Here is a 26,483-nt window from a genome sequence, read left to right as displayed (position 1 = left end):
AATGTGTAAGAAGAGTCTGTAGCACAAATTGTGTTTTGAATAAAATAGCTGTTATAGTTCTAAGAGATCAGTCAGTCTTAAGAAATGATGTTAAACATTTTGGGAACAATGGTGATTCAGCTGAAAAAAATCGGATTTTAGGGTAACCCCATATGAAATTGCATAATATATAATTGTGCAAAGATTTTCTTTATCCTTCTTGGCAATGGAGCCTAAGATTTACTCTGCAATCACATGCTTTATATTGAAGTAATTCTCTTTCCAGAGGATTTTAAAATTAACAACATTGAACTCAGTTAAGTACCTTATCTAGAAACAAAAGCATGAAGTTAAAAATCTGCCTTAGTCTTATGGAATCCTGCCATACTTTCATAGGTGGATTTGGGTCACATATGGGAGAATATGGTAGAGTGAAAAGATATTTAGTTCAAAGATGTGCCACTCAGTTGACTCTGGAACAGCTTGTACATAAAGAAATACATCCCATGACTATTCAGTGGTGATAATTTGTTAACTTACAGAACAGCCCAGTTTAAAACCACAGAATGAAAAGGATCATCCCCCTGCTCTGAAGTGTTTGTCATTCCCAAAATGCCAAATGCAGAACGGTGAGCAGAGATTTCTTTTTTTTTCCTCTCCCTACCAGAAATGGTACAAGCATCCCCAGCAGTGTCTAACCCTGACCAGGAAAGCTTCGGGAGATGTTTCAGGCACTCCCGGTGATGTTTCAGCCACTCCAGCTGTCCCCGTCTGTGCCTGCCTCCCTCTGCCACGCTCCTAAGGAGCAAACAGCAGAGACAACGCATTTCTTACTTCCCCTTCGAGCCAGCGAAAGAGTTAATTTTAATACGAATGTGCAAGAATTAGAGTGTATGTTCTAGGGATTAAAGATCAGCTATTATAAATAGTCAATCTATAAGCCAGCGGCCACCAGCTCCCGCTGCACTTTGACCTTATCTTTATATGTAACAGGAAAGAGCCGCTCCGAGCCCAGCCTGGGGGGGACCAGGGCGCTGCGGGAGCGCCGGCAGAGCGCAGGCACCGGGGCTCCATCGGACATGGACACGCTTTATGGCAGGAATAAGGAAGAGCACCCAGAGCCCATAAAAGCTGAGGTGCAGGGTAAGTGACAGAAAATCTGCTGTAAAACCAGCCGCTATTTTGGTGTTTTCTGATGCGTCAAAATCGTGACTCTTCTTCACCCGAGGCTGCGCTGGAAAGGGAAACAGAGAGAGGCGCAAGAGAAATTTGTTTAAAGGACTGATCTCAGATAATATTTGTGCCTCTACTGGGGGATTTTTCTCACTCCATGAGCATTTCTGTGTACTTTTCGACAGTCTGTTTGAACAGGACTCACTGAAGTTGGTGATGAGGGAGAGCCCGGGATTCCATCTCGGCCGCCCCCTCCCCCATGGCTCCGCTCCCACTTTCGCTTTCTGCCCTGTAACCCTTCCCTGCCCTCCGGGGCTCCAAAATCAGCGGGGCTCTGCACCCCGGGCACTCCTCAGTACCGAAGCACCACGACAGGATGCCTTAAAAAGAAAATAACCCAGGAGAAACTGCGGAGTATCCACAGTTCAAAGTGGCTCTCCAGGCTAGGGATGACACCCCGAACAACCCGTTATTTTTTCCGGTTTCTTTTACTTTACAGAAGACTTTTTTCCCCTACAGCTACAGGAGAGGTTTGTTGTTGGGAGCCCCTGCTTAGTAAATCTTGGCCGTGTTGTTTGTGGCCGTGTTGTTTGTGATATGTAGTCCAAGAAATGGTAGGAATCTGCCATTCCCAAGTACAAAACTTAAAACTTGCAGGGCTTTGTTGCTGTTCAGTTTCGTGCTGAATTGGAAAAGATTTTGTGTCAAGTCAGACAAAGTGTTTTGTTTTAATGCCTTTGAATTATTTCATGCTTTTATGGGTTTATACCTTCCAATTGTTTTGTTGGGTTTTTTTTTCTCAAGATAACAACTTATCAAAACATTTGAAGTGATTTGCAAACAAACAACTTATCAGGCCTGATCTGTGTTATGCAATAGTTTATTTGAACAAAGACTGCGTATTTCAGAAGTTAACGTTATTATACATACAAGACATTACTTCTTTGATAAAGAAAATAAAAGAGAACCATGACCCCTTTAAGTATTTTGGTAGTCCTGAATTCTGCTAGTATTTTGGCTCCTTGTTACTCAATATGTACACTGTAAATATGTGTCACACTTCTAAAATCATCTGCCATTTAACCCATGCTCTGCTACAGGCATGTGATTTTCTGAGGTGCTGTTGCTACCATAGTTAATAAACGTCCAAATATTTGGGGATTTCACTGTGTCACTGATGTGTCCTCACCCATTACAGAAAAGAATAAGGTCCACATTTTTAAAGCTATATAAGCATTCTTGATTTGGTGCTCAGTGTGATTTACAGAAATGCTTAATTCCCGCTAAGATGAATTGTCTGAAAACCTCGCTAGTTGACCCTTTGCTCCTTGTTTTTCATACTGAAATTATGTCCAAAATTACAAGGAATTGCACCAGAAATTTCAGAAACTAAATTAAGTCCACAATGCTTTAAAAAGATCTTTTTTCCTTTTGTATCTTTCCCAGCAAAATTATCATATATAAAAATATACTAAAGTTATTACCTTGGAGTTTCTTGTGTTAGAAAGGAAAGTAAGGTTTAGTTTTCTGAGCTTTTCTAGAAAATAGCAACAACAATAATGATGATGGTAGTGAAAGTTCCTCCATTGTGTCCATTTTTTATGTACCTCTTGTATTCCAGAGCTGTAACCCTAATGGAGTTATGCCCTAATGATGGTGCCCATCTCTGGAATTGCTCAGGGCCAGGTTGGATGGGATTTTGAGCAAACTGGTCTCGTGGACCTGCCCACAGCAGGGGTTGGAATGAGTTAATTTTTAAGATCCATAGGAGGACATTTCTAGCTGTTGTAAAGGGGTTTTAGCAAGAAGGTGTGTCAACATGATCAATGTGGGGTCACAAACTAAATGATAAGGAGAAATATAAGTTCTGAACAGCTTTTTATGCAAAGGCAATATCCAGAGCAGGAATTGTGTGGAGAAGCAGTATGTGATCCTAAGTGTTCCCTCAGGAGTCACAGGGACAAAGAAGCAAGTCAATGTTTTTATTTAATATCTGATATGCCTTTGTTCATCTCTTTAAACCTATTGACATTCTTTAATTGTTATTATTCTGTGAGTTAAGTGGTAGGTGATGCATTTCTTGCAGGGATTTGATGAGGAACATTTATGATTCAAGTCTCAACAGCACTTACACCTTTTCAGTACAATATTCATATACTTTATTTGTGTACAAAACACTATATTATGACTAGTGTCACAAAAGCATTTCCCAAATTACACTATATTATGCTGTGTAATCTAATTAATGAAATTTTAGTGGAATTAATTTAGCCTGAAGTCTAAGCTGATGTGCTGAAAGCCAATGCAAATCATATAACCTATAAAATATGTTTATTTCTGATAAGCTCAAGCTTTTTCTGGCACAAGTAGAAGGGTTTAAATGGATCACTGTAAAATATGAATGCAGGAAGGAAAGGTCCAAGTCTATTTGCTTCCTGATAATTAACAAATTACATTCCAGCAGTCTCATTTTGTTATAGTAATCCCTGATAGCAATAGTCATGCAGATTGTCGCTAGTGCCACATTTTTGAGTAGGGGAAATTTTAGCTAACCTAAACTCCAATATAATTATATGGTACTGCAAATCTCAGCACACCTACAGTCTGTGTGACTGCATGAAGCCTCTGTCTTTAGGAAAACTATCTGCCTGAATGAATACTGATAACTCCTTTTTGGTTATAGGGCAGCTGCCCACGTGGTTGCAAGGGATACTGCTCCGAAATGGCCCAGGGATGCACACCATAGGGGACAGCAAGTACAACCACTGGTTTGATGGCCTGGCTCTGCTGCACAGCTTTACATTTAAAAATGGTAAGTTGTCACACATTGGATTGAAAGGAACTCAACAAGCCACATTTTGGTGCCTTATTTGCTAATTCTGTTCTGAGTTGGGTCGGGGTGTTGTGGGTTTTGTCTGCAGAGTGGTGTGAGAGGGGGGAGCTGCTGTGGGGGAGGTCTCTCCACACAGCCCCTGAGAGCCCACCCTTGACAGCAGCAGCTGCAGTGTCTCTGCAGGGCTGTTTGCAGGGACATTTACTTGTCCTTCCTCCTGCAGTGCTGAAGTTCAGAGCTGCTGCCAGCCCAGCCCTGAGCAGGTCACTGCAGGGCAGCCTTCGCCTCCCACCCCAGGAAAACCTCAGAGGGTTCCAGTGGCTCAGCCACAGGGACTGTGGTGCCCAGAGGCTCTTCTGCTGTGCTTGAACAGCCCAGTTTCAGGGAGGACCAGCACTCCCCTTGTGGGATTTAGTTGCTATTGAAGTGAAGGAAGATGACCCTCCTTTGTTGGTCAGCATCGACTTCGTTTATTGACTCAATCAGTCACTTTTTTTAACCGTGTTAATTAATTCATGCATATTGCAAAACCCGAGCTCATCATAGGTCAGAGATAACACACCAACTCCTCCTTTTGTTTTCAATACCAAGATTTGTGTTCTCAAAATTACTTTTACTTTCCCAAAACAGCCAAAAATAGAATATTTACCTGTTATGAGAAAACTGCCTGAGAACCCTGGTATGAAAGGTTCTCAAGGCCTTCATGTTTGTCACTTTTGCTTTCCCATACCTTATCCAAGGACAAGATATTTACTTGTTATTAAAAACAACCTGAGAACTTCTGCTGTTTACAGAAACAGGCTGTGAGAATTTGCTCCTCACAGCTGCCTTCTAAGCCATTTCTGAAAAAATCTCTAACAGTTGCAGCTATAACAGCTGCCAGGAGAGAAACTGGGCCACTGTGTCAAACCTCACTTAGAATATTTGACACCCTACAGTCTCTCCTCCTTATGGAGGAAAGACAGGCAGCTCTCTACCCTAAACAATTCAATTTCTTTTTTTTTTTCAGTTAAAACATTTTTCACCCATTCAGCTGTTACACAGTGAGAGAGAGGATGGTTTACACCTGGATTTTGTAGCAAAAAAGATGTATCTATTTTAAAAAATGGGATTTACTCCTGTTATCCTCTAATCCTAGTATTTAACTTTTAGTTCCCATTCCTGTGATTGGAAGCATTTAATGCCATTTCAGGATCTCTAGCCTGTCCAGCTCTACATCCTTAACAAAATAACCTATAAAGAAATAGTCAGTGTTTTTAAAATTGCCAATCTGTCTTACTTACCTAAAGCAAACAGAGATCAGTTAGTTCAAGTATTCTTTAAACTGTTGATTCCTTCAAGCAATCTGTTACTCCCATAACTAAATTCTGCCAATACAGGAGATTTTTCACCACCTGTAAATTGATTGTATAATTAATCATTTTTGCACACATTGTTTTATCTTCTGGAACAGTTTATCCAAATCCCTTCTTTCCCCTCAAAATTTCCCCAGTATAAGTAGCGGGAGTCAGGAAATCTTGACAAATTGTTACCAATCTCAGCAGCCATAAAGCCTTTAAAACAGGCAGTTGGGGACAGTTTTGGTTTTATTCCAAATTATAATTGGCTAAAGGACAGTTGCTTGAGAAACCCTGGCTCTACCTGTGCTAATTTTTTGAAGGACTGAGTATAAAATGTGATTGAGATCTGTTTGTTCCTCCTCAGGTGAGGTTTACTACAGAAGTAAATATCTCCGAAGTGACACGTACAACTGTAACATAGAAGCAAACAGAATCATGGTGTCTGAGTTTGGGACTATGGCTTATCCAGATCCATGCAAAAACATATTTGCCAAGTAAGCAATGCTTTTCCCAATAAGATTCTTCTATCTACTTCTCTCTTCAGCACAGATGACTTTCTGTTTACCTTTGACACATATGTACAAATACAGCAGTTGATTTGTAAATATACAATTGCTAAATATTAAAAAGGCCAAGAGATATGAACTGCCTATGGGTTAGTCTAAGGTAAATATCTTAAATTCATTTTATCACCAATATTTGCTGCTTTATTCAGTAACACAAGTAGATTATATAAAAAACAAGCATTTTCTTTCTCCAGTTAGTGAAACATTTTGATACTCTGTAAGGGTAGAAGCAGCAAGAAAGAAAAACATTTAGAAATGGGAAAGGTATTAATACAAAATCTATTCAACAACAAAAAAAAAAAAAAAGAGAAGCATCAATAGCTACAAAAAAATTAGAAAAACTTTCTGATTAAAGATGGTTTAACAGAAAGGTGAGGTGTAGGCCATCATGTTATTCTTGGTCTTGTAAAATTGGCTGTAGAGGTTCACTAATAAGTACAAATAGGTCACCCTTCTCTCCTTGCCACTGAGCTTTCTCTGGTGACCTCAAACCTGATGTCTGGTAAGGGCACATACACAGACAGTTATTGCAAAAGAGCTGATATGTTGCAAGTTGTTCCCCTGAGATGAGATTTTCTTCCCTCTTCCAATAGCAATAGAGGAACTCTGGCATTTGAGGTTCACAAGGGTTATAGCAACTTTGTCTTGGCTTCTAGTGACTGTGATGAAATCACAGACTGATAAAGGAAACTGTCAAGCCTACATGATGTCCAATCTTCTTTGAAATCATAACTGTGGTATGGAATAACACTGGTAACAAAAATATTCCATTGGGGAGTATATGAATCTGTCTATTTAATGAAGCTGAAAAACCTACCAGCTTTTAGGTAGGAACTGGTAGGCCAAATTTTCCCAAGATAGGACAGGAGAGTGTGCAAGCTGATAAACCAGTGCCTGTCCTAGAGCTGACAGTGGGAATGGGCCTGGGTGCCCATTTGTGTGTCAAAACCAGTTACCTGCATGTCCTTAACCCTCCCCCAGGCCAAGGGCATTGGAGAAATCCATCTCCTCTGCTCTCCCAGCCTTTGCAGGGAGCTGGGGCAGCAGGGACAGCAGCCCCAGGGCTGTGGCACTGCAGGGTCACTCGTGCTCCAGGTGGGGGAAAGGCAGCTCTGGCTTCCATGGCTCTAATGAAATTTCCTCTGGACAGGGCATTCTCCTATTTGTCTCACACCATTCCTGAGTTCACAGACAACTGTCTCATCAACATTATGAAAGCTGGGGATGATTTTTATGCTACTGGTGAGACTAACTTCATCAGGAAAATTAATCCACAGACTCTGGAGACGTTGGAGAAGGTACAAACCACCATCTGTCATTCTGGTTCTTTGTCTGCTGATGAATAAATTTCAGGCTGACTCATGAGGATGCTTTAACATGTTCAGGACACAAAATGCTTTTCTTCTACTGTTGCCTTACTTTTGAAATTGTGGTAAAGTGAAATAGTGAAGATACCAAAAGATAAAAGAGATCTTTTAAGAACTCCTGAGTTAAAATTTAAATCTCATTTGGTTTGGGAAATGCTGGGCTTTGAGCAATTTCACTTGTACATAATCTAGGAAGGTTGCAGGAGTTATTTTGGGTTACATGATTATTTTGGGTGATTGCCATTATTATGTATCTGTAGTTATAAAATTATTTGCGTCATTAAAAAATCAGTAGGTCAGTTATATGACTACTTTTCAAGGACCTTATGTAAGATTTTATTTAATTATTAAAATGAGAACTTGAAATATTGAAATATATACAATGATTTTTTTTTCTAGCCCACACTACATTTTGAGTCCAATTTCCAAACTTTAGATAGAATAGAAATCTTTTGGCTCCAGCAGATTGCCAGAGAGCTCTGTTAAATAAAGTGCTTTCAGGGTGAAATGGGCATTTGCAGAATAACTTGCTTAGCTAATCCTCCCTGATGTTATGTGGCTTCAAGGGAGAGGTGGCTCTAATTCAGATTCTGTAACTTGATTTAGCTTTGAATAAGGAGCTCATTTGAATACCTACAGAAGTATTTTGGTTTAATTATTTAAATTTAAAAGCCATTTGTAAATGGGGTGCCAATATAAGACTGCCAGGGCTAAAAATCTGTTAGCTGAGATCAATTTTCATTCTCTTAACACATCTCTCAAATCTCTTATTGTATCATTTTCCAGGTTGACTACAACAAATATGTGGCTGTAAATTTGGCAACTTCTCACCCCCACTATGACAGTGCTGGAAACGTTCTCAACATGGGCACTTCAATAGTTGATAAAGGGAAGACAAAATACCTTCTATTTAAGATTCCTTCCTCTGTACCAGGTAAGAAATATGTGTTATTGGTATTTTCTAGAAACTTGTTAGCAATTTCTTTTCTTCAAAGGGCAAGGGTGGTGATACAGCTGTTCTAATAACCAATGGTGTTCATTTTCTTAATTTCAACTTATTGTGAACTTCATATTAACTGCTTAGCCTGTCTGGGCAAGTGCTGTTACAAAGGCTCTTCTTGAGTACTGTGTAAACAGGGTGTTTCAGTGGGAACAAACTTACTTTGAGATGAAGATTCTGAAACAATTTTCTCTATAGGGCAGTACATATAATTTGAAGTTGTAAATTTTAATTTCTTTGTAAATGAAAATTCTCTGCAAATGCTGATACTATGATTATAGTGGAAGCATAATACCAAATAAAACCTAATACAGAGTTAATTCTTCTTTAACCTGGCCAATGCTGGCCCTTGCTGAAATGCTGTCCATTGTTCACAGAGCAAATCCCATGCTCTTTTTCCTTCAAGATCTTTTTGTGGTGTGTGTTGTTGAAAGTCAGCTGCTATTGTGTTGCCTGTCCCTTCTTGTACAATTGAGAGGCTTTCCACAGCCTCCCCAGCTTGCAATTTCTAGCTGGGGCTCAAATTTGGAAACATCTCCTTAGAAGTTAAAAAACACAGGCACATTTGAACCCCTTGTAAAAGCTTCTGATTTAATTAAACTTATTTCTCCTCCATGCTGGAACTTCTGAAGACAGTAATCAGTGGAATCAAATCCCAGGACAAGGGGGCTGCATGAATGGATCCAGCAGTGACTTCACTGCATTGCTTCCTGCATGCAAAGTTCTGTGTTAATTATACAGCAGTAAACAAACACTTTCTTAACAGGAAAATGCAAATAAAACTGAAAGGAACCAGTTCTTCCCTGCCTGGGAGAAATCCAAGCACAAGTTTGGAATGGAATTTATTAGGAATATGATTTTAATTTTTATCATTTAATTTCAGAACATGAGAAGAAGAAATCTTGTTTCAAGCACCTGGAAGTGGTTTGCTCTGTCCCTTCTCGCTCTCTGCTCCACCCCAGCTACTACCACAGCTTTGGAATCACAGAGAACTACATTATCTTCATAGAGCAGCCCTTCAGACTGGATATTCTCAAAATGGCAACTGCTTACATGCGAGGTGTGAGCTGGGCTTCCTGCCTTGCCTTTAACAAGGATGATAAGGTACTTTTCTTACTGCTGAGCAATGGAATCAGGATGCCAGTGACCTCTTCCACACTGTTGTTTTTCATCTGGTTCATTCATTTCAGTAGTCATTTGTTGTTTTTTTGGGGTTTTTTTCAAACCTTGAGTTTCACAGTTGCACAATTTTTTTAGAAGCTGTATGTTTTGGAATATTGTCTCTCATTTCTAGAAATTTCTCAAATAAATATCTGATGCTGAAGCTATTGAGGGAGAGGATAGTTTGGCATTGCTAGAATACTGTGTGCTAGCAGAGACGTTCCAATCTGGACTAGCATCTGAGACAGATCCAGTTGCTCCTGGTCCAAACAAAATTCTGTGTGTGGTGGGTGAGATCTGCTCCAGGTGCATTGCATGTGCTGGAGAGCCCCACTGGTGGAAAAGAGCCTTTCACTGTGGGAACTGAGGGGAAAACTGTTTTCTGAGGATCTTATTTCCATGTGCTCTGGGCATCAACACATGAAACTTATTGAGATACAGGGCACCAGCACCACAGAAACTCTCAACCAAGGCATATTTATTTACCTTAAAAAGAGAGCAGGGGTTTTTCCAGGTTTTTCTGGAAAACTTCAATCCTCAGCCTAGCCCAAATAGTAATTTGCAACAGTAAAATGAGCTTAAAGTTGTTCCACACTCATTTTACTGCTGTGTTTTCTTCAGGTTGGAACCCCTTGTCTGCTAACAGCAAACCCTGAGATCTTAATATCCTTTAGTACAGATACACAGGGATTAGAATGTTGGTGGCTACCATTAGAAAACAGTTTTCTTAATAACTCTTTGCTGATTCTGAATGGTTTTAAATAATGTTTTCTCTCTTTCAGACTTGGTTTCACTTTATAGACAGGAGGACTAAAAAAGAAGTGTCCACCAAGTTCTACACCGATGCTATGGTGTTTTTTCACCATGTAAATGCTTATGAGGAGGATGGCCACATTATTTTTGATGTTATTGCCTATACAGACAACAGCTTATATGACATGTTTTATTTAAAAAACCTGACTAAAGACTTTGAAGAGAATGTCAAACTTACCTCCATACCAACCTGCAGAAGATTTGTGGTTCCTCTGCAGTGTGACAAGGTAGAAAGAAAATTACTTTTTAACCTGTTTTCTGATTGGTAATTTAAAATACATCAGTGAATAACTGGTGTATTATTAATTGGTGCATTATTAGTTGCCAGCCCTTGTGTGTAAATTTCTGATTCTGTGATACCCAGAGCTTGCAGGAGGTTTGGTTTTTGGATGTCCTGTGGGAAATGGCAGTGGGCAGCTGGACGTGGTTCTGTGGGTTGGATCCTGGTGCTGACACCATCCACTCTGGAGAGCAGGGCTCTGAAGAACATGCCATTTTCTTCCCAATGAGATTAATTGTTCAATGCCATCAAACAGAAGCAGACAGACCCAGTTGGCTGTTAGCTGCAAGGGCATGCAGGAGGTTTTGCACAATGTGTTTCTTACACTTCACTGGAAGCCCACATACAATACATGCATGCTCCCAACTGGTGCAATGGTTCAATTAAAACTAGAAGCTTTCATTTAAGTGTGATATATAGCAGGAAGAGAAAAGATTTTATCTTTTAGTTTAATTTAAAGCATCACTTTACATCATTGTTTGCAGGGAAGATTTTATACTGCCCAGCAACCTGGGCAAGTTTCTGCCTGACACCTTTGGAATGGATATTACTTTTTCTTTCTACAGCCTAGAACATTGCTGCTCTGTTCTTTTCTCAGAACTGCAGCAATGACAAAGGATGTGATGGATCACACCAGCTGTTCTGCAATCTTAAGAATTCAGCAGTAGAACATTATAGAGTATATCACATCTATTTTTGCACTTGATTTTTAGCAGGTGCAAAATCCTAACCTTGGTGACTTGCAGTGAAAATTTGACACCTTGTTCCTTGAAACCCATCTTCATTCATTAAATTCTCAAATTTAGGGTACTTCTGGACCATAGCCATGTGCATCTAAACATTTCTAAGGACTCAGTGTGATTCAAAATAATTATTCTATGTTATAATAAAATACTCTGAGTGTAACAAGATTTCTAATGAAAACCTCAGAATCTAAAATGCCATAAATTGTTAATATTAATACCAAACCTGATGAAAAATCTAACTTAGAAGGATATTTTTAGAGATCCATGACATTACCAGCATTTTTCTCTTTCAGGATGCTGTAGTGGATTCTAATTTAGTCACACTTCCCTCTACTGCAACTGCTGTAAAGGAGAAAGATGGAAGCATCTATTGCCAACCTGAAATACTATGTGAAGGTGAGATACATCCTTTAAATATCTGGTGCTACATCAGTTTATTTATTTATTTATCATTGTATTAATACAGGATTCCAAGTCTGATCTTGCAACTATTAATATGGCTTACAAATCTACTTGTTAAAAGAGAAATTTTAGTTAAGTAAGTCTGTTATATGTAGTACTTCAAGTTTTGCTGCATTTTATAAAGATTGCTTTCGAAAGAGGATTTTTAGCCTTTTGTCAGGGGATAATAGCAGAAATATGTAAATACAAAATAACCTAAGGTGAAAGTAATTTCTTAGAACGTTAGCCTCCAATTCTAGCCCAGTTATAAAGAAAGAAAAAAAACCCCAAACCAGAAAGGCCCTCATAAATTCCAGTCTAATGAATCTCTAAGAATAAAAAATTGTTGCCTTTTGAACTAACAGCCCTGGCTTACGTATGGTAGTACCCATCTTCAGATTGTTAGAAATTCAGACATTCAAAGTCTATACAACACCTTTTTCAAGTAATTCCAAGGTTTTTTACAGGGCAAAAGTTCCTGAAGATTGGTGTGTCTATATAGATGTACATTTGAGGTTTTCTCTTGTCATGTTTCTAAGTCTTGAACTTTATTTTATGCAGGGATAGAACTGCCTCGCATCAACTATGACTACAATGGCAAAAAATACAAATATGTCTTTGCAACACGAGTCCAGTGGAGTCCAGTTCCCACAAAGGTATAATTAACATTTATAAAGTCAGTGTTTTACCATTGGTGGGCCATTCACATGCAAAGAAACATGAAATGCCTAAATTCTCATATGGATAAGTTAATGCTGTACCATTTCCTTCATAAAGTATTCATAAACTCAGGCTTCTTACTCCAGCTTTATGTTCCATGGAAGTCTCTTGAATAGCTACTGAGATCCTCAGTTTTCTGCTAAATTGGGCTGGACCTTCTGTGATGTGCCAGGAACTACAAAGAGAGTAGGAACAAGAAGTATTATTTACATGTATATATTTAATTTTTTTCCCTTTAGGAAGCCTAGCAGAAAAATAAGATATTGCAATACTACCTAATACATTTTAAATATTAAAACAATATCTAATTTTTATATTTTGCTGGCTAGTTCTCTATTAGAGGTAGCAAATGCTTTATTTACATGTGCATGATTCCAGGAGACAGCCTGGAGTACAAATAGATTTACAGGGAAAGTATTTAATTAAGATTTAAGGATTAAATAAAATTAAGATAAATTAAAGATTTAAATGTATGAGTATTATGTGGACAGACTCACTCTTTATAATTCTTGTTCTGTGACTATTAAGCAGCACAAATTGAAGTCACTGTTGGTTCTTGCATATAATTACCACATCTGATTACAAAATAGAGCTGGATTTCTGCATGATGCAAGAAAATTTATTGCAGCACATCTGACAATAACTCAAACAAATCTGCAAGTTCATTATTTACAGTGTAGATAATCTCTGCTTGACTCAAATATAATAAAAAACACTGGTAGGAAGATCTTTTTTCACATCAGTGGCACTTTCATGAATGCAAGCACAACAACCTAATCCTTAGGTAAAGTCTGTCAGTGAAAGTGCTGTCACCTTGGCTAGAAGAGAGAATTCTTTCTAATTCTTCCTCCTGTAATTTGAATAGTTTCACTTTTGTGTAAACATATTTTTTGGTTCAAGATCAAAATGGAAAAGAATAGAACTGCATCTCTATGGGTAGAGAAAAGGCCTTAATGGAATTGAACTAAAAATGCCAGGCATCCCCTCTGGCCACTCAGTGGGATGAAAATCCACACTCTGCTCCTTCAGAAAACACCAGTGTCTGCCTCACTGCTTTGATCTTTACACCTCACTAGGAACAGCCTTTCTTCTGGCATATGTACCCTACTGCACAACAGAAGGCCTTGAGCAATATGGAAGTAGCAATAAAAGGAAAATAACTCACAGGATTAGAAAATGGGAATTTTAAATCCTATTTCCTGCTTTACTACAGAATCTCAGTGATTTGGAACAAATCACTTAAATATTGTGTCTTGGACTCTCTGCAGTGAGGGGCATTACTTACAGTGAAGGCTCTCTTGTGGCCTGTTAGCATTTGTGAACTATTAAACACCCATAAATGAAAGGTGCAAATGTAATCTAGTGAAATGACATTAAAAGAACATTGTGTGATTATGCAGCCGTAAAATGTGACTCCAAAATGTAACATTTTCCAGGTGTTTTTTCTTGTGATGATACCTGCCTTAACTCTGAGCATTGGTCCCCCCTGCCAGCAGTCTGTTCATGTTGTACCTTTGGAAAAAGCCACTACCAGGGTCACTGACATTTTTCTTTTCTTGTCACAACCATGTAGATTGCAAAATTTAATACCCAGACAAAGGAAATGCTCCAGTGGGGACAGGATGACTGCTGGCCATCCGAGCCTGTTTTTGTTCCCAGCCCTGATGCAAAAGAAGAGGATGATGGTAAAATAATGACAACACTCTGAAAGCTGGGGTTACATGAGTTTTGTATTAAATCTTACAAGATTCAATATTCTTAGTCAAGAAAGTTGGGTTGGTGCTTCCACTTTGAGATGGGGTTATCTTTTCTGCTTAGTGAAATTTCTTTACATTTCTAATTCTTCATTTGTGTGTCACAGGTGTTGTTCTCACCTGTGTTGTGAAGACTGATCCAAAGGATCCACCCTTCCTACTTGTCTTGGATGCTAAAACATTCACAGAGCTGGGTCGAGCCACAGTGAATGTGGAAATGCACATGGACCTGCATGGGATGTTTATACCACAGCAAGACATGAAAACTGAGACTGAGTAAAATCTGTTTGTTGTATTGCACAGACTGACATAACCTTCTACTGAATGTGGGATAATATCCTTCAGGAACAGCCTTCTCTTATGATAAGAAATGACTAATTATAACCTCCTCAATATCTACATATAATCTCTTAAAAGAGACAGAAATGACTTTATTACAAATCCTTGTGTGCACAACTGGTGTCTCACTATTCCAAAAGAAGAATTATCAATATGAAGTGCTAATGTTGAATACAGCTTATGGAGCAAGGAATAGGAGAGAAAGGTAACAAGAAATGTTTTATTTGAGTAGAACAAAGCTTTCTGAGCAAATGAAGTACTGTATTCATAGGGTGACACATGGCATGAGTCACTCATGTCTGCAGGTCATGTAACTTCCATGGGCTGTTGCAAGACTGCAGCTGACAATGAAAGTTGTCTCCTGCCAGAAAAACCTCATGTTAAACTATCTACCATGATACCAATAATTCATGGCAATATATTCTCTTGGTGCTTGATTTCTTAAACTCTACCATAACCAAAGTATTATCCTGAGGTGCTACATTTTTCTTATCCAGAACCTAACCCCTTCCTCCAGCTTTTCTAATCATTTCATGGTGTATTTTTAGCTTTTATGTTGACAAAACCAAGTAACTTTATTGAAATAGAGTACATGGTTATATGTAGCATTCTATTATACTTTAGTGACATTCAATCTTAAGCAGTTTGTATTTAAATCAGTTTTCCTTGGCAGAATATCTGCCATGGCATTTCATGTAACTAGATGATTACATTGTGTAAAAGATAAGAATTGTTTGCTATTGCCACTATTCTCTGTTAATAGCAGTATGTATATGAATGAGGGCAGTGTATTCCTAGCAGAACTCAGACACACATGTGCAAAAAACAGTTTAGGGAGAGTGAAAGATCTAATTTAGGCCTCATCTGAACCCCACAGTGGCTGAAACTAGGAGCTGTTATTGCCATAAATAAGCATTTCCTTTATGTCTGCTTAGGAGCACCCATGTTTTCACATGTGTTTATCCTTGCCTGTACCAGATGCTTCCTAATCAAAGTGCACAACTCTGACTCACAGTCACAATTAAAATGCACATTTCAACATAAAGTTCAAGTTCCAAGCACAGTGTGACTGGTTGTGTTACAGAAATGGCATTTCTTACCCCCCACTGTATTCCTGATTTGAGTTATTGACTTTTCTTTAAGTGAGAGGTTTTTTGCTTTGAATTTTATTTTCTTATTGTGGATATCTTTGCTGTTGGAGGCATGTTTACTGATGGAGAAAACCAGGTGCACATCCATCCATTTTGGGTGTTCCTCTGGTCTGTCTGTATCACCACACAGCTCAGGTACCTCTCACTTTGACACACACATCCCCTCAGTGCTGCTCACAGTGTTTCACAGGAAGGAAACAGAATGAAATTGTCATTTATTACCTCCCCACCACACGAGAATCTGTGCTTGGTGACCTTTTTGTGATTACTTCATTTGTTTGTGGCAGAGCAGGAACTGAACCAACATCATCCACAGTTCCTGTAACAACCAGACCTCTGTTCCTCTGCCTAAGTCTTTGCACTTTGTTAGGATAAAGATATACAGGCTATTTTTAATGTAAAAAAACCCCAACACTGTGGTCAGATCTAGTTAACATATGCAGGTTTGGGCATTCAAACGTTTACATGTTCCATAAAATGGAAATAAACACTTAGTAAGGTGTGTGCAGAAATAGTCACTTTTAGTGTTTCCAAGGCATATTACCATTAGTATTTAATAGAACTTTATCTTCTAAAGAAGGAATTTAATTCCATTTTTGTAAATAATATGGAACCAGGACTGGAAGAGAAGACTGACTTGTGATATTGGCAAAAGACATCAGCTCTGGGGTTGTTTCTTTTCATATGAAAACGTTTGGATTTAACAAAGGTCCACAAATACATTTCTAGAATTAGAAGGTGGCAATGAATCAAAAGTCTAACCATTCTTACAGATTTTCTTCTAAGAGTTTGTCTCTAGAATTTCTTCTGTAGTACTCACAGGGTTGTTTTTGGATAATCATAGGTTTGGATACAGGAGTTACTTGACTTCTGAGGAGATAATTTTTACTGGTAGAGATGACAGGATAGGGGACACACTCATCATAAAAACAACCTGTAGTCTAAGCACGCTAATGTGTTATTTACATTCATGTAGAAATAATGCAGAAAATAAATAATAAGAACTTTTCTCGGGTATGATTTTTTAAATGAGATGTGCCCTATTCCCTTGGTCAGTACTACACAGGATTTGATTAGCATTAAGTTTGTAGTTAACCTGAGGAGAAAAACCAGTGATGTAAATCTGCATTTGCTAATCCCAGTATCCTCCTGCAGCAGCGACAATAGGAATAAAACCATACAGCTAATCACAAATTTGTTCAAGAATGTGTTTAGTGGTTGCAATACCAATCTGATGAAACATTTGCCCTGAATATGGTAACACACTATCATTTCAGGCTGACAGAAGCAAGGGGAAATGCAGATATGCTTTGCCAAGTGGCTGCAAGGCTCGTGGGGTTTTTTTGATGTGGTAACATGGCACGTGGTAATGAGTGTCATTTGGTTTGCTTCTGACACCCTTTGCTGTGAATGGAATCTCAAGGGCCAGAAAGGTTTGATTCTTCTTTTGCATCAATTTAAGTCATAAATTACCCCAACAAAATTCATGGAATGATTATAATAATGGCTTAACACAAATCTAGATAGAATGACTGCAAATAAAAAATAGTAAAGATAAGTATCTTCATTAAAAGAAAAATACATAGTTGAGTGAGAGAACCAGGCCACGGGTATGCATACATATAATTAATTACCTCAGAGATGCTACAAATGGACCTTGATAGAGTGGTTTGGTTTGTTGTTGTTTTGTTTGGTGGGGTTTTTTTTGTTAATGGTTTCATTAAATGGAACAAATGACAAGGTATAACAATGAATTTGTTCTCTGGAACTGGATATTATCTGTTACACCTTGTACCATTGCCCCACATAGGCAGCAGGAGGAAGCAGAAACAGTGTTTACAAGGACAGGTTAAAAACCAGAAATGCAACAATGTTTTCCTCTGTACCAATCTGTGCTGGTGCCAGGGAAACACACCAGTGTCTTTCTTTTCAAATAACCAGGCCACTCAATGACAGCTTTTGCAATAATTTAAACCACTGCTCCCTTGGGTCTGCAATTACCTGAGCATTAATGACAAGCAAAATACATCTTTCCCCTGCAGCCAAGGAGCAGTGTGCTCTCTGCCTTCATTACCCTCAAAGGGAGCTCAGAATGTGTCCTGTGCATCCTCAACCTACACCTGACATCCTGCATAATTACACCCAAGCAAGAAAAAAGGGGACTTCTAATATTTGCAAATGGGCATGTATGACAACAAGTGTTGCAGAGCCACTGGTGTTTCATGCACACTGCTGTGGGTTTGGCCTTCTGTCCTACATCCTCTGCTCCTACAACTCCTGCTCAGAGCTGCACAACAGAGCTGCAGCACCGTGCTCCTCCCTGGGACCCCGCTCCAGTCAGGGAGCACTTCAGCAAGGGCTCAGCTCTAAAGCCTGGCTTTAGTCTGAGATGGCAGTATTTTTTACAGACCAACTGTGATAAAACTTATCTTTGATCAACAATTCTGAAAACACTGGCCCTTGGCCAGACTCATCTGTTTCTTCAGTTTGAGCTCAATTAGAAGACTCTACTTTTTCATGAACTCTGGCATGAAACAATCCCACGAGCCTTGCAGCCACTTGGCAAAACATATCTGCGTTTTCCCTGGCTCCAGCAGGGCTGAGCACACTCTTCACCCAGGCCCTGGGTGCAGGCTTTGGAGCTGGGTGATGGGTGAGGATGTCCCAGCTGCAGTCTCCATCTGCACAACAAACCAGCATTGTGAAAGAACAAGGCTGCCTTTGTAAGGCATTCATTTCCTACAGGGTCCTTTTCAGATACCCTGCTTCATTTTCCAAGTGGAAAAATGATTTGGAGACACCATCAAACTGAATGAATGATAGAATTTTGTTACATTTTACTGAAATGCAAGTAATAAAAGTAATAAAAGCATGTAGTAGATCAGACCCTCTGGAGATGCTCTTTTCCCAGTGAAGGAGTGGGCAGCAGGACATCCATTTGGGTGTTCCAGAGGCTGGCAGATCCCAGTGCCTGCCAGCACAGGGAGCACAGGGAGCTGCAGTGCTGGTCCCTCCCAGCAGCATCAGCTGGGTGTCTGTTTTACAGCAGATCACAGTTTGTGAAACACTTTCACTCAGTGCAAATAGTTTCACTACTTTAATGTTGGATGCTGTTAAGAAAGCAGATGGAGTCAAGTAATCTCTTAATTTGCAATTGAGCACGATAATAAACAGCCTAAAATGTATCATGTGAACTGTCGTAAAGAAGATCTTTTTTTGCTGGAGAAGGCCACATTTCCAGTAGGCAGCTGTGGAAAGGGACACTGCCACAATGAGTCTTGCTGTATTTAATTTTCATTCTCTTATTTTTCTTTGTGCTGTAACATTCACCTTCAGCTCATATTAGAGAACAAATAAATAAATAAAAGACCAGTTTTACGGGATCACAGAATCAATTAGATTGGAAAAAACCTCTGGGATCATCGCGTCCAACCTATGACCAAACATCACCGTGTCACCCATGGAGTGCCACTTCCAGTCTTTTCCTTGGACATCTCCACGGGTGGTGATTTCACCACCTCTCTGGGCAGCCCGTTCCGATGTCTGATCACCTTTCTGGGAAGAAATTTCTCCGAAAGTCCACCCTAAAGCCCCTCAGGTCAGCTTAGCGCTATTTCCTCTTGTCCTGTCTGTCGTTGTGTGGACAAGAGTGAGATCCCCCCGCGGCTCCCTCCTCCTGCCAGGGAGCTGTGCAGAGCCAGAAGGTCCCTCCTGAGCCTCCTTTCCTCCAGGCTGAGCCCCCCCAGCCCCCTCCCCAGCTCCGTTCCCTTCTCTGGACCTCCTTTAGCGACATTCCAAAGCCGTGAGGAGCCCAAGCCGAGATTTCCGCGGGCCGTCCCCGCCCCGCCCGCGGAGGGGCCGCGGTGCCCGAGGCCGCCGGGCCGGGCCGCCCCCGCGGGGCGGCGCGGGGAGATGATGCCGGGAGATGATGTCAGCGGCGGGCGGGCGCTCAGCCATGGTGTGAGGGCAGGGACTGAGCCGGCCCGGCCCGGCCCGGCTCGGCGGCGGCAGCAGCACCATGTCGGGCCCGAGCGCCGTGTCGGACCCGCAGCACCCGGCGCGGCTGCTGCGGGCGCTCAGCTCGTTCCGGGAGGAGACGCGGTTCTGCGACGCGCACCTGGTGCTGGAGGGCGAGGAGATCCCGGTGCAGAAGAACATCCTGGCGGCCGCCAGCCCCTACATCAGGTACGGCCGGGCCCGCGGCCCCCGGGCGGCCGCTCGGAGGGGCCGCGCTGCGGGGAGCGGGGCCGGGGTTATGTAAGGAGCGGGATCCGCCGCGGGTGAGGGCGGAGGAGCCGGGGGAGGCCGGCGGGGCGGTCTGCGGACCCCGGCTGCGCCTCGGCCCGGAGTTGGCCCGGGCGCTCGGGGAGGGTGTGGAGTCTCCCTCTCCGGAGCCATTCAGACCCCGGCTGGACGCGTTCCTGTGTCACCTGCTCCGGGTGGCAGCTCCTGTCCTGAGGCAGAGGGGCTGGGCTGGGTGATCTCCAGAGCTCCTTTCCAACACCCGCTGTTGTGTGGGAGCAGCTGCTGGGCCACCACCTTCCCTCCTTCCTTCCCTCCTTCCCGTGCCGCCGGGCCCCTCCGCAGGAGCTGTCGCGTTCTCGGCATCACACCGCTGCTTTTCCAGCTCTGAGAGGCTGTGTCACCCACCAGGGAAAAAATCCCCCCCAAAACTTCATTGCTGCCAGGCGCCTGGTGTGAAGTAGTGACCCCTAAAGAGAGAAGTGTGAGGATGCTGAGGGAGGTGTCCGGCGAGGGGCAGCATCCCAGGGGCATTGTGAGGCGCTGGTCTCTGTGTGTCCCTCGGCCGCACCGAGTCAGCACTTCAGCATCATTTTTTTCCTCCTTAATGTCTTTTAGCAAGACAGGGCTCCAGGTGGTGTTCATGGGTTCTAAAGTACACCGGCTTCTAAATTAAAAAAATAAAAATACAGGATTGTCTCCCCATCGCTTGTGCCCCCACAACATCCAAGAACATCGCTCGGAAATTGCCAGAGGGACAAAGCCTGGCGGTGCCAGGATCGCTGGCAGCTCTTGGCAGGGCTGTCACCAGCATGTGCAGTCAGAACTGTGCCACTGACAGCCAGTGCTGGGGAGAATGAGCTGCATTAGCACAGTCATGGTTTCAGCCTGGCAGGCAGCTGCTCCTGGGCTGTGTGTGCAGGGAAACCCAGGTCATGGAGAGTCCTGCTGACACCGGTCTGAACCCCATCACACTCGGTGCTGACAAGTCCAGTGACAGCAGGTGAAAAGAATATACCCTCCGTGAGGTGTTATGGTACATGTCTGCATGTCAGAGCAGGTAAACAAAACATACAAGTGGTTAATTTCAAAGGGTTTTAAGTCCACTCGTTTGTAGTAATAAAGGCATTTGTTTTGTCTTCATGTGTAAAGTAGGAGCAGACCTTCAGTACCATTTAAACACAGGATTAACATAAATCTGTAGCAGACTTTGTGTACTGTTTGGACATTTCTTTCAGCTGCTGCTTCCTGTGAAGTTGTCATAAAATTTGCATTTTTTTGCTAGGTAAGGATGGGAATTCTTTATGCTACAGTCTGAAAAAATTCAGCCTTCTGCAGTGTCATATCATCTGCTTTTAGGCGATACATTATTTTGGCTGACCGCTGAAGTACAGCGTAAACATTCTCAAATACAAAAATAAACTAAAAATAAATAGAATATGAGGCTGGTGAAGAACTTTTAAATAGCAGTGATCATGCACAGACTTAAGTAAACAGTTCTCTGCATCATCTGAGCTAGCAGAGCTGAGATGTGAAATAAAATGCACATAGAAGGAAGAACATCAAGAATTTGCAAAAAGGACATGGTGGAGCCTATGTACTACTAATGATTTTTTGTCACTGCTTGTCTTGAGCAGCAGGTTTGGAAGATTGTGGTGAAAGAAATCAAAGATGTGAAATAGAAATGAGCCGTTGATTCATACTCTTCAAAATGCTTGAATGCTTTTTAGGTCATTGGGCATCATATTTTAGATGACCATATGCCTGACATTAGGTTTCAGAAGAGTTGCTGTAGGTGGTAAGAGGTCATGTCCTTGGAAAAACTGCTGTTCTACTGCTACAGCAGGATGAGTTTACAGAAAAATGTCAATTTTTTTTACTGTGAAAAAAAAATCTTAACTAAAAGATACTGTAGACTATCCTATGGAGAAGTGCCTTTTCACAGAATTTCATCTTTAAGTTTTGCATTTTGTCAATCTCTGAAAAATGTGCTGGGGAAACATGGGTTAATTGTGAGTGAGGAATAAGAGCTCCAGACACAACTACATTAGCAACAAAACTTGTAGTCATTAGAGTTGTGGTTTTTTTAAACTCACAATTGTTCAGGTTCAAATCTCATGAAGGAACTCATTAACTATGTGTGAAAGTAGGTTACATGCATTAATATATAAATATGATTAAGTGTGAGCTTTGTTTTTTTTTTTTTTTTTTAAGCTTACTCATGTCTTCTCCTCAGGCTTTCAAGATGTAAAGAACCAAAAATACGTGTACCTAGTTCTTGAATGGCACATTAGGAAACACTGTATTACCCACCTTTGCAGAGCCTAATTTTTTCTTGCTGCCTGTCTCTCTTCTGTTTATCACTCCAGGATCTCTCTCTTAGTCCAGCTGGTCCTCACATTGGGTAGGATTGGTCAGGTAGGTTGCCAGTGTTGGAGCATTGTGTTTCCAGCCAAGGAAACACAGTGGCTTTTTTGGGAGTTGAAGTTAATCTCTACCTTGTACCTGTGCAACTCCCATTTATTTGGAGTGTTGGTTTTTCAAAGAAAATCAGTTTAGGCCTCTATATAAACTGTTATTGCAGGAGACACAAGAATTTCCTGCCCCTGTATTTTAAGGGTAGCTGATTGCAAAGCTCTGGTACCACAGGCTGCTACAGTCTCCAAATGCCAATTGATTCAGATTGCTCTCATTCGAAAAATTCCAATATAAAGCTCAGAAAAATCCATTAAGTACTTTCAGAAGTAAAACTTGGAATAAAAAGAATCGTTTATGTGAACCTTGAAGTGAAGCAGTGGCAGTATGAGTTGATGTGGTGTTTTCAGTGTCTGGCTGTCTCATTGTGTGCTGTGGCTGTGGGCAGGTTGGTGGGCGAGTTCAGAAGCTGTAGGGTTTGCATGAATGCCTAGTTTAGGGTGTGAGTAGGAAAATAAGTAGGCATGGACTTTGTGAGGGGGTGGTTGGGTGTGAGCAGTCTGTGTGTGCTGAAGGATTTGTGCAGCCACGGAGAGAGGAGCGTTACCTGTTTTTTAGTTTTGCATGGAAGCTGTTTGGCTGACTGGTTATGAGTAGGACTCTTGTAAATTATAGTGGTGTGTTTTCCCACTAGTTATTTGGCAACTGGATTATCCATGCAGCTCAAAGATAGCAGCTTCAGTGGGGAGAAAAAAAAATGCATGAAGGGGCACAGAGACACACTGGAAGAGTTATTGGTGTCATGGGCCCCACCTGCCTGTCTGATCCATAGGGTGGCTTCTGCAAGTACAGAAAAATAAAAAAAACCCTGTTTAATTTAAAAATTTTCAGTCTGTGGGACCAGTAAGAATTTTAGTTTTTGTGGTAGTTTCATTCTTGAGGTTTTGCCTCAACTTCTTAATGCCAAGTGGTTTGTAGCTTTCTCAGGCCAGAGAGGTCTGGGGTGGTTGTGTGAATTCCTACAGAATTCCTTTATAGGTGCAGGTTTATCTAATCTCTCTGTGTGCCCCTGGAGCAAATCCTGCCATTACAAAGCACAGAAGTCTCCCTGCATATCTCTAACATCTTGTGGTATGTTCCTGAGCCTGAGAAAAGGAGGGTTCCTCAGGAAGAAACCGCCACAGGACAGAGTGTGGTTTGGCTCAAGGTGATGCTGCTGTGCATCCCAGAGTGGTTATATTCAAGCCAGGTTGGCTCTTGGTTTTCTCTTCTGTAACAAATCAGCCAGAAACCTGCCCTTTTTTTTTTTTTTTGTTAGCACTCTTTGTCCTGGCAATTTCCTTAGTGTAGATCCTTGCCCTGGTTTAATTTATTTCGTTTGAGAGCTTGATGTAAATCCCAGTGGCGTGAGAGGGCTTTTCCCTGAGCAAACCATGCTTGCACTAGTAAGTTTGGCCTGACTTGTGGCATAGATCTGCCAACCTTTTATAGGCTAGATTTGGTCCAAGCATTCCTGGTATCCTCAGCAGTAGCAGCAGATGTTCCCATCCCAGCAGATCTGTCACTGTCTGGCATGAGTCGTTCCTGGCCAGCTGAAACTTGCAACTCTTTATATTTTGCTCACCTACTGTCTGCTTGCCTGGAACACAGGGAGCATGTGGGAACTACCTCAACAAAGAGGAAATTTAAGCCCTTATTCTTAGACAAATTTAATGTTGTTACGCAGGGATTGTGCTGCTGCATTACAAATTGAATTAAGACATTTTTGTTACCTCAGCAAGTTTTTGTCTTTGATTTTCACGCATCTGCGTGAGCAGATTTCAGATGACTGTATGTGTTCTATACTGTTCCCCAAGGCTTTTCAAACTCAGTAATGGACCAGTAATCATATTTAAATCTTTTTTCTGAGAAGCATAATATAACTAAACAAGAATGTAAATGTATGGTTAAGTTCATATTATTTTTATGTTCTTATAAATAGCTGCACTGCTTGTAAATGGGCCTTGGTCAGAAATAACCTGACAGCCTTTGCATCTTCTCACTTGTCCTGTTCAACCTTCTGACATTCCTAAAACACTGCAGACCTTGTAGGACCCTGCAGAGCCACAGGCAATGCTGAAATAGATTTCCATGGAGCTGTGGGGGGACGTGCCCCCATCACTGACCTGCTGCCCTTTCCTCTGTGTGCTGGCACTTGGGGCATTTGCAGTTGTCACAAGGGGAGCCTGCTGAGGCTCCATCCCTGTGTGAGTGTGTCTGGGAGCATCTGTGAGTGCTGCTGTGGGAGCTGGGCTGGGATGTGCCTCCTGCACCTGGAGGTGCCACTGGGCACTTCTTGTTACACCTGTTGGACAGTGAATATTGCAGAGCAGGGTCAAGTAGGAGCCAACACATGCCAGGAACTTCTGCTTATTTCCTGGTACCTGTTTGGTCTTTACTGATATTTATAGAGATCTTTTATAGTGTTTTAAAACTTTTCTTCAATTTGGGATGAATATTGAGGTCAGGAACGCAAATGGCAGCTGGAGCTGGGAGCTGTTTGGCTGTCAGAACGCCATGCTCCCAAGTTCTGCTTTAGCCAAACCCTGCTGTGATTGTGCCAGGGCTTGTTCCCTCTTCACTGGGTGTGCAGGGAGGTGTTGTGGTAACTGCACTGTCAAGGAGGGCTCTAAAGCCATTGTTGTCTTCAGGATTTCTTTTGAGAAGTTTGTTTCTGGCAGTCTCCTGGGAGCTTTGGAGGCTGCCCTGGCAGTAGGAAGTCAGGAACAGATCAGGCCAGAATTTGCTTGCTGACTTTTTTTTTTTTTTCAAATTTGACATAATTTTGTTTTGGTTTTGATTTAAAAAAAATAAATTGAAATGCAGCCTATTATGTTTTAGTAGTAGCTGAGTTGTAAAGTCTCTATGACTTTGAGAGGCAATAAATCAAAATAGTTGCCTTGGCCAGAAACTCTGCCTGGCACAACTCAGAAGTGCCTACATGCATGTTATGTTTGGATAAGTAGTTGAGGGGCAACAGTGATAGAGGTATGTTAAAAGTTTATGGTTTAAAAAGGGATTTAGAAGTCACTATACCAGGCTTGAATGGGGAGTTGTTAATTATATTCCTGCTCCAACAGGCCCCTAGAGATCGCCTGAAGGGAAGAAGCCATAAGGCTCTTACCCAGCCCAAAATAGTCAAAAAAATACAGTTGGGCTGCTGCTGCACGTCAGGCAGAGGGAGAACTGGGAATCAGAGCATCTTGTTTACCCAGGAGAAGCAGAGATGAAATTTCTTGTCCTTTCTTTGTACCTGCAGACGCGCAGCTCATCTGCGTGCCTGACGTAAGAGGCGAGCTGGGACGGAAGGTGTGGCAGGATGGGCTGCTTGGGATGTCTGGGTAATTTATACTCTGTAGCTTGCCTTTACACTTGTATTAATTGCCTTGTTTGGCAAAACTTTTATTATTAAAAGAACCTTTTTTATTCTTCTTTTTTTCCCTTGATTTACGGTGTATTTTGTGGCTGGAACAGGCTGATGTGTCTGGAGCTGATGAGTCAGAAATGCTTCACTTCTGTTTTGGTTTTTTTGGTGGTGCTCTTTTTTAATTCTTTGAACCTGTTTTGTTTGTGTTGGTCTCATCTGTAGTTACTTAAGGAACTTTTTTCTGGCGTGGACTGACAAATATGAACAGTAATGAATGGTTTGAAAGGATTTGTTTCCTCCCTCTGTTCAGACTCTTATTCTGCATATTGTACAGAAGTTTCTCTCTGTGCAAGTACTGAGTACCAGTGTAGTGCTACCCATGCACAGAGGAGTCTCCACTCCTCTCATATTTTATGTTTGCCATAGCTTAGTATGTCCAAAAAAACCCCAAATAAATCACTGCTTATGCACAGCCCTGAAAGTCCTGGTCCCTATCAAGGAAGTATGTCCCTGATACCATGTGGTTGGTGGCTGGTTTATGTCCTCAGGCATGTTGGTTTACATCCCCTGGACGATTTGGGCTGTCTGCTGCAGCTCTTGTTTATGGACATGGGGAGTGCTCTGGGTTGGAGGCTCCTGTGCTGATGAAATCCATGTTCCTGGTCCTGTGGCATTGCTTTCTGGGAAAGTCTTGCAGATCTGTGTTTTCCAGCTCTGGGCATATCCAGAATTCCGGTGCTTCCCTCAGTTGGATTCC

General features: G+C 41.4%; 2 protein-coding genes across 3 annotated transcripts in view; both read left to right on the top strand.

Moving 5' to 3' along the window:
* The first annotated feature begins 949 nt into the window (after positions 1-949).
* On the top strand, positions 950-15,572 carry BCO1 (beta-carotene oxygenase 1). The gene is made up of 11 exons (XM_064723309.1): positions 950-1,122; positions 3,836-3,964; positions 5,690-5,819; positions 7,042-7,189; positions 8,045-8,192; positions 9,142-9,362; positions 10,202-10,459; positions 11,552-11,654; positions 12,261-12,355; positions 13,993-14,104; positions 14,281-15,572. The coding sequence occupies exons 1-11, from the start codon at positions 1,059-1,061 to the stop codon at positions 14,451-14,453; spliced, it is 1,581 nt and encodes a 526-aa protein (XP_064579379.1). The 5' UTR covers positions 950-1,058; the 3' UTR covers positions 14,454-15,572.
* Positions 15,573-19,617: 4,045 nt separating this feature from the next.
* Positions 19,618-26,483, top strand: part of GAN (gigaxonin) — a 39,903-nt gene continuing 33,037 nt past the window's right edge. For both annotated transcript variants that reach the window (XR_010441657.1, XM_064722843.1), the window contains exon 1: positions 19,618-19,848. Coding sequence is in view for 1 of the 2 variants with exons in the window: in XM_064722843.1 (XP_064578913.1) it covers positions 19,682-19,848 (167 nt within the window). In the remaining variant the exon portion in view is untranslated. The remainder of the gene's footprint in view (positions 19,849-26,483) is intronic.

The sequence above is a fragment of the Zonotrichia leucophrys genome, chromosome 11, assembly GCF_028769735.1.
Source record: "Zonotrichia leucophrys gambelii isolate GWCS_2022_RI chromosome 11, RI_Zleu_2.0, whole genome shotgun sequence".
Taxonomy (NCBI): Eukaryota; Metazoa; Chordata; class Aves; order Passeriformes; family Passerellidae; genus Zonotrichia; species Zonotrichia leucophrys.
This window is presented reverse-complemented; position numbering and strand designations above follow the sequence as displayed.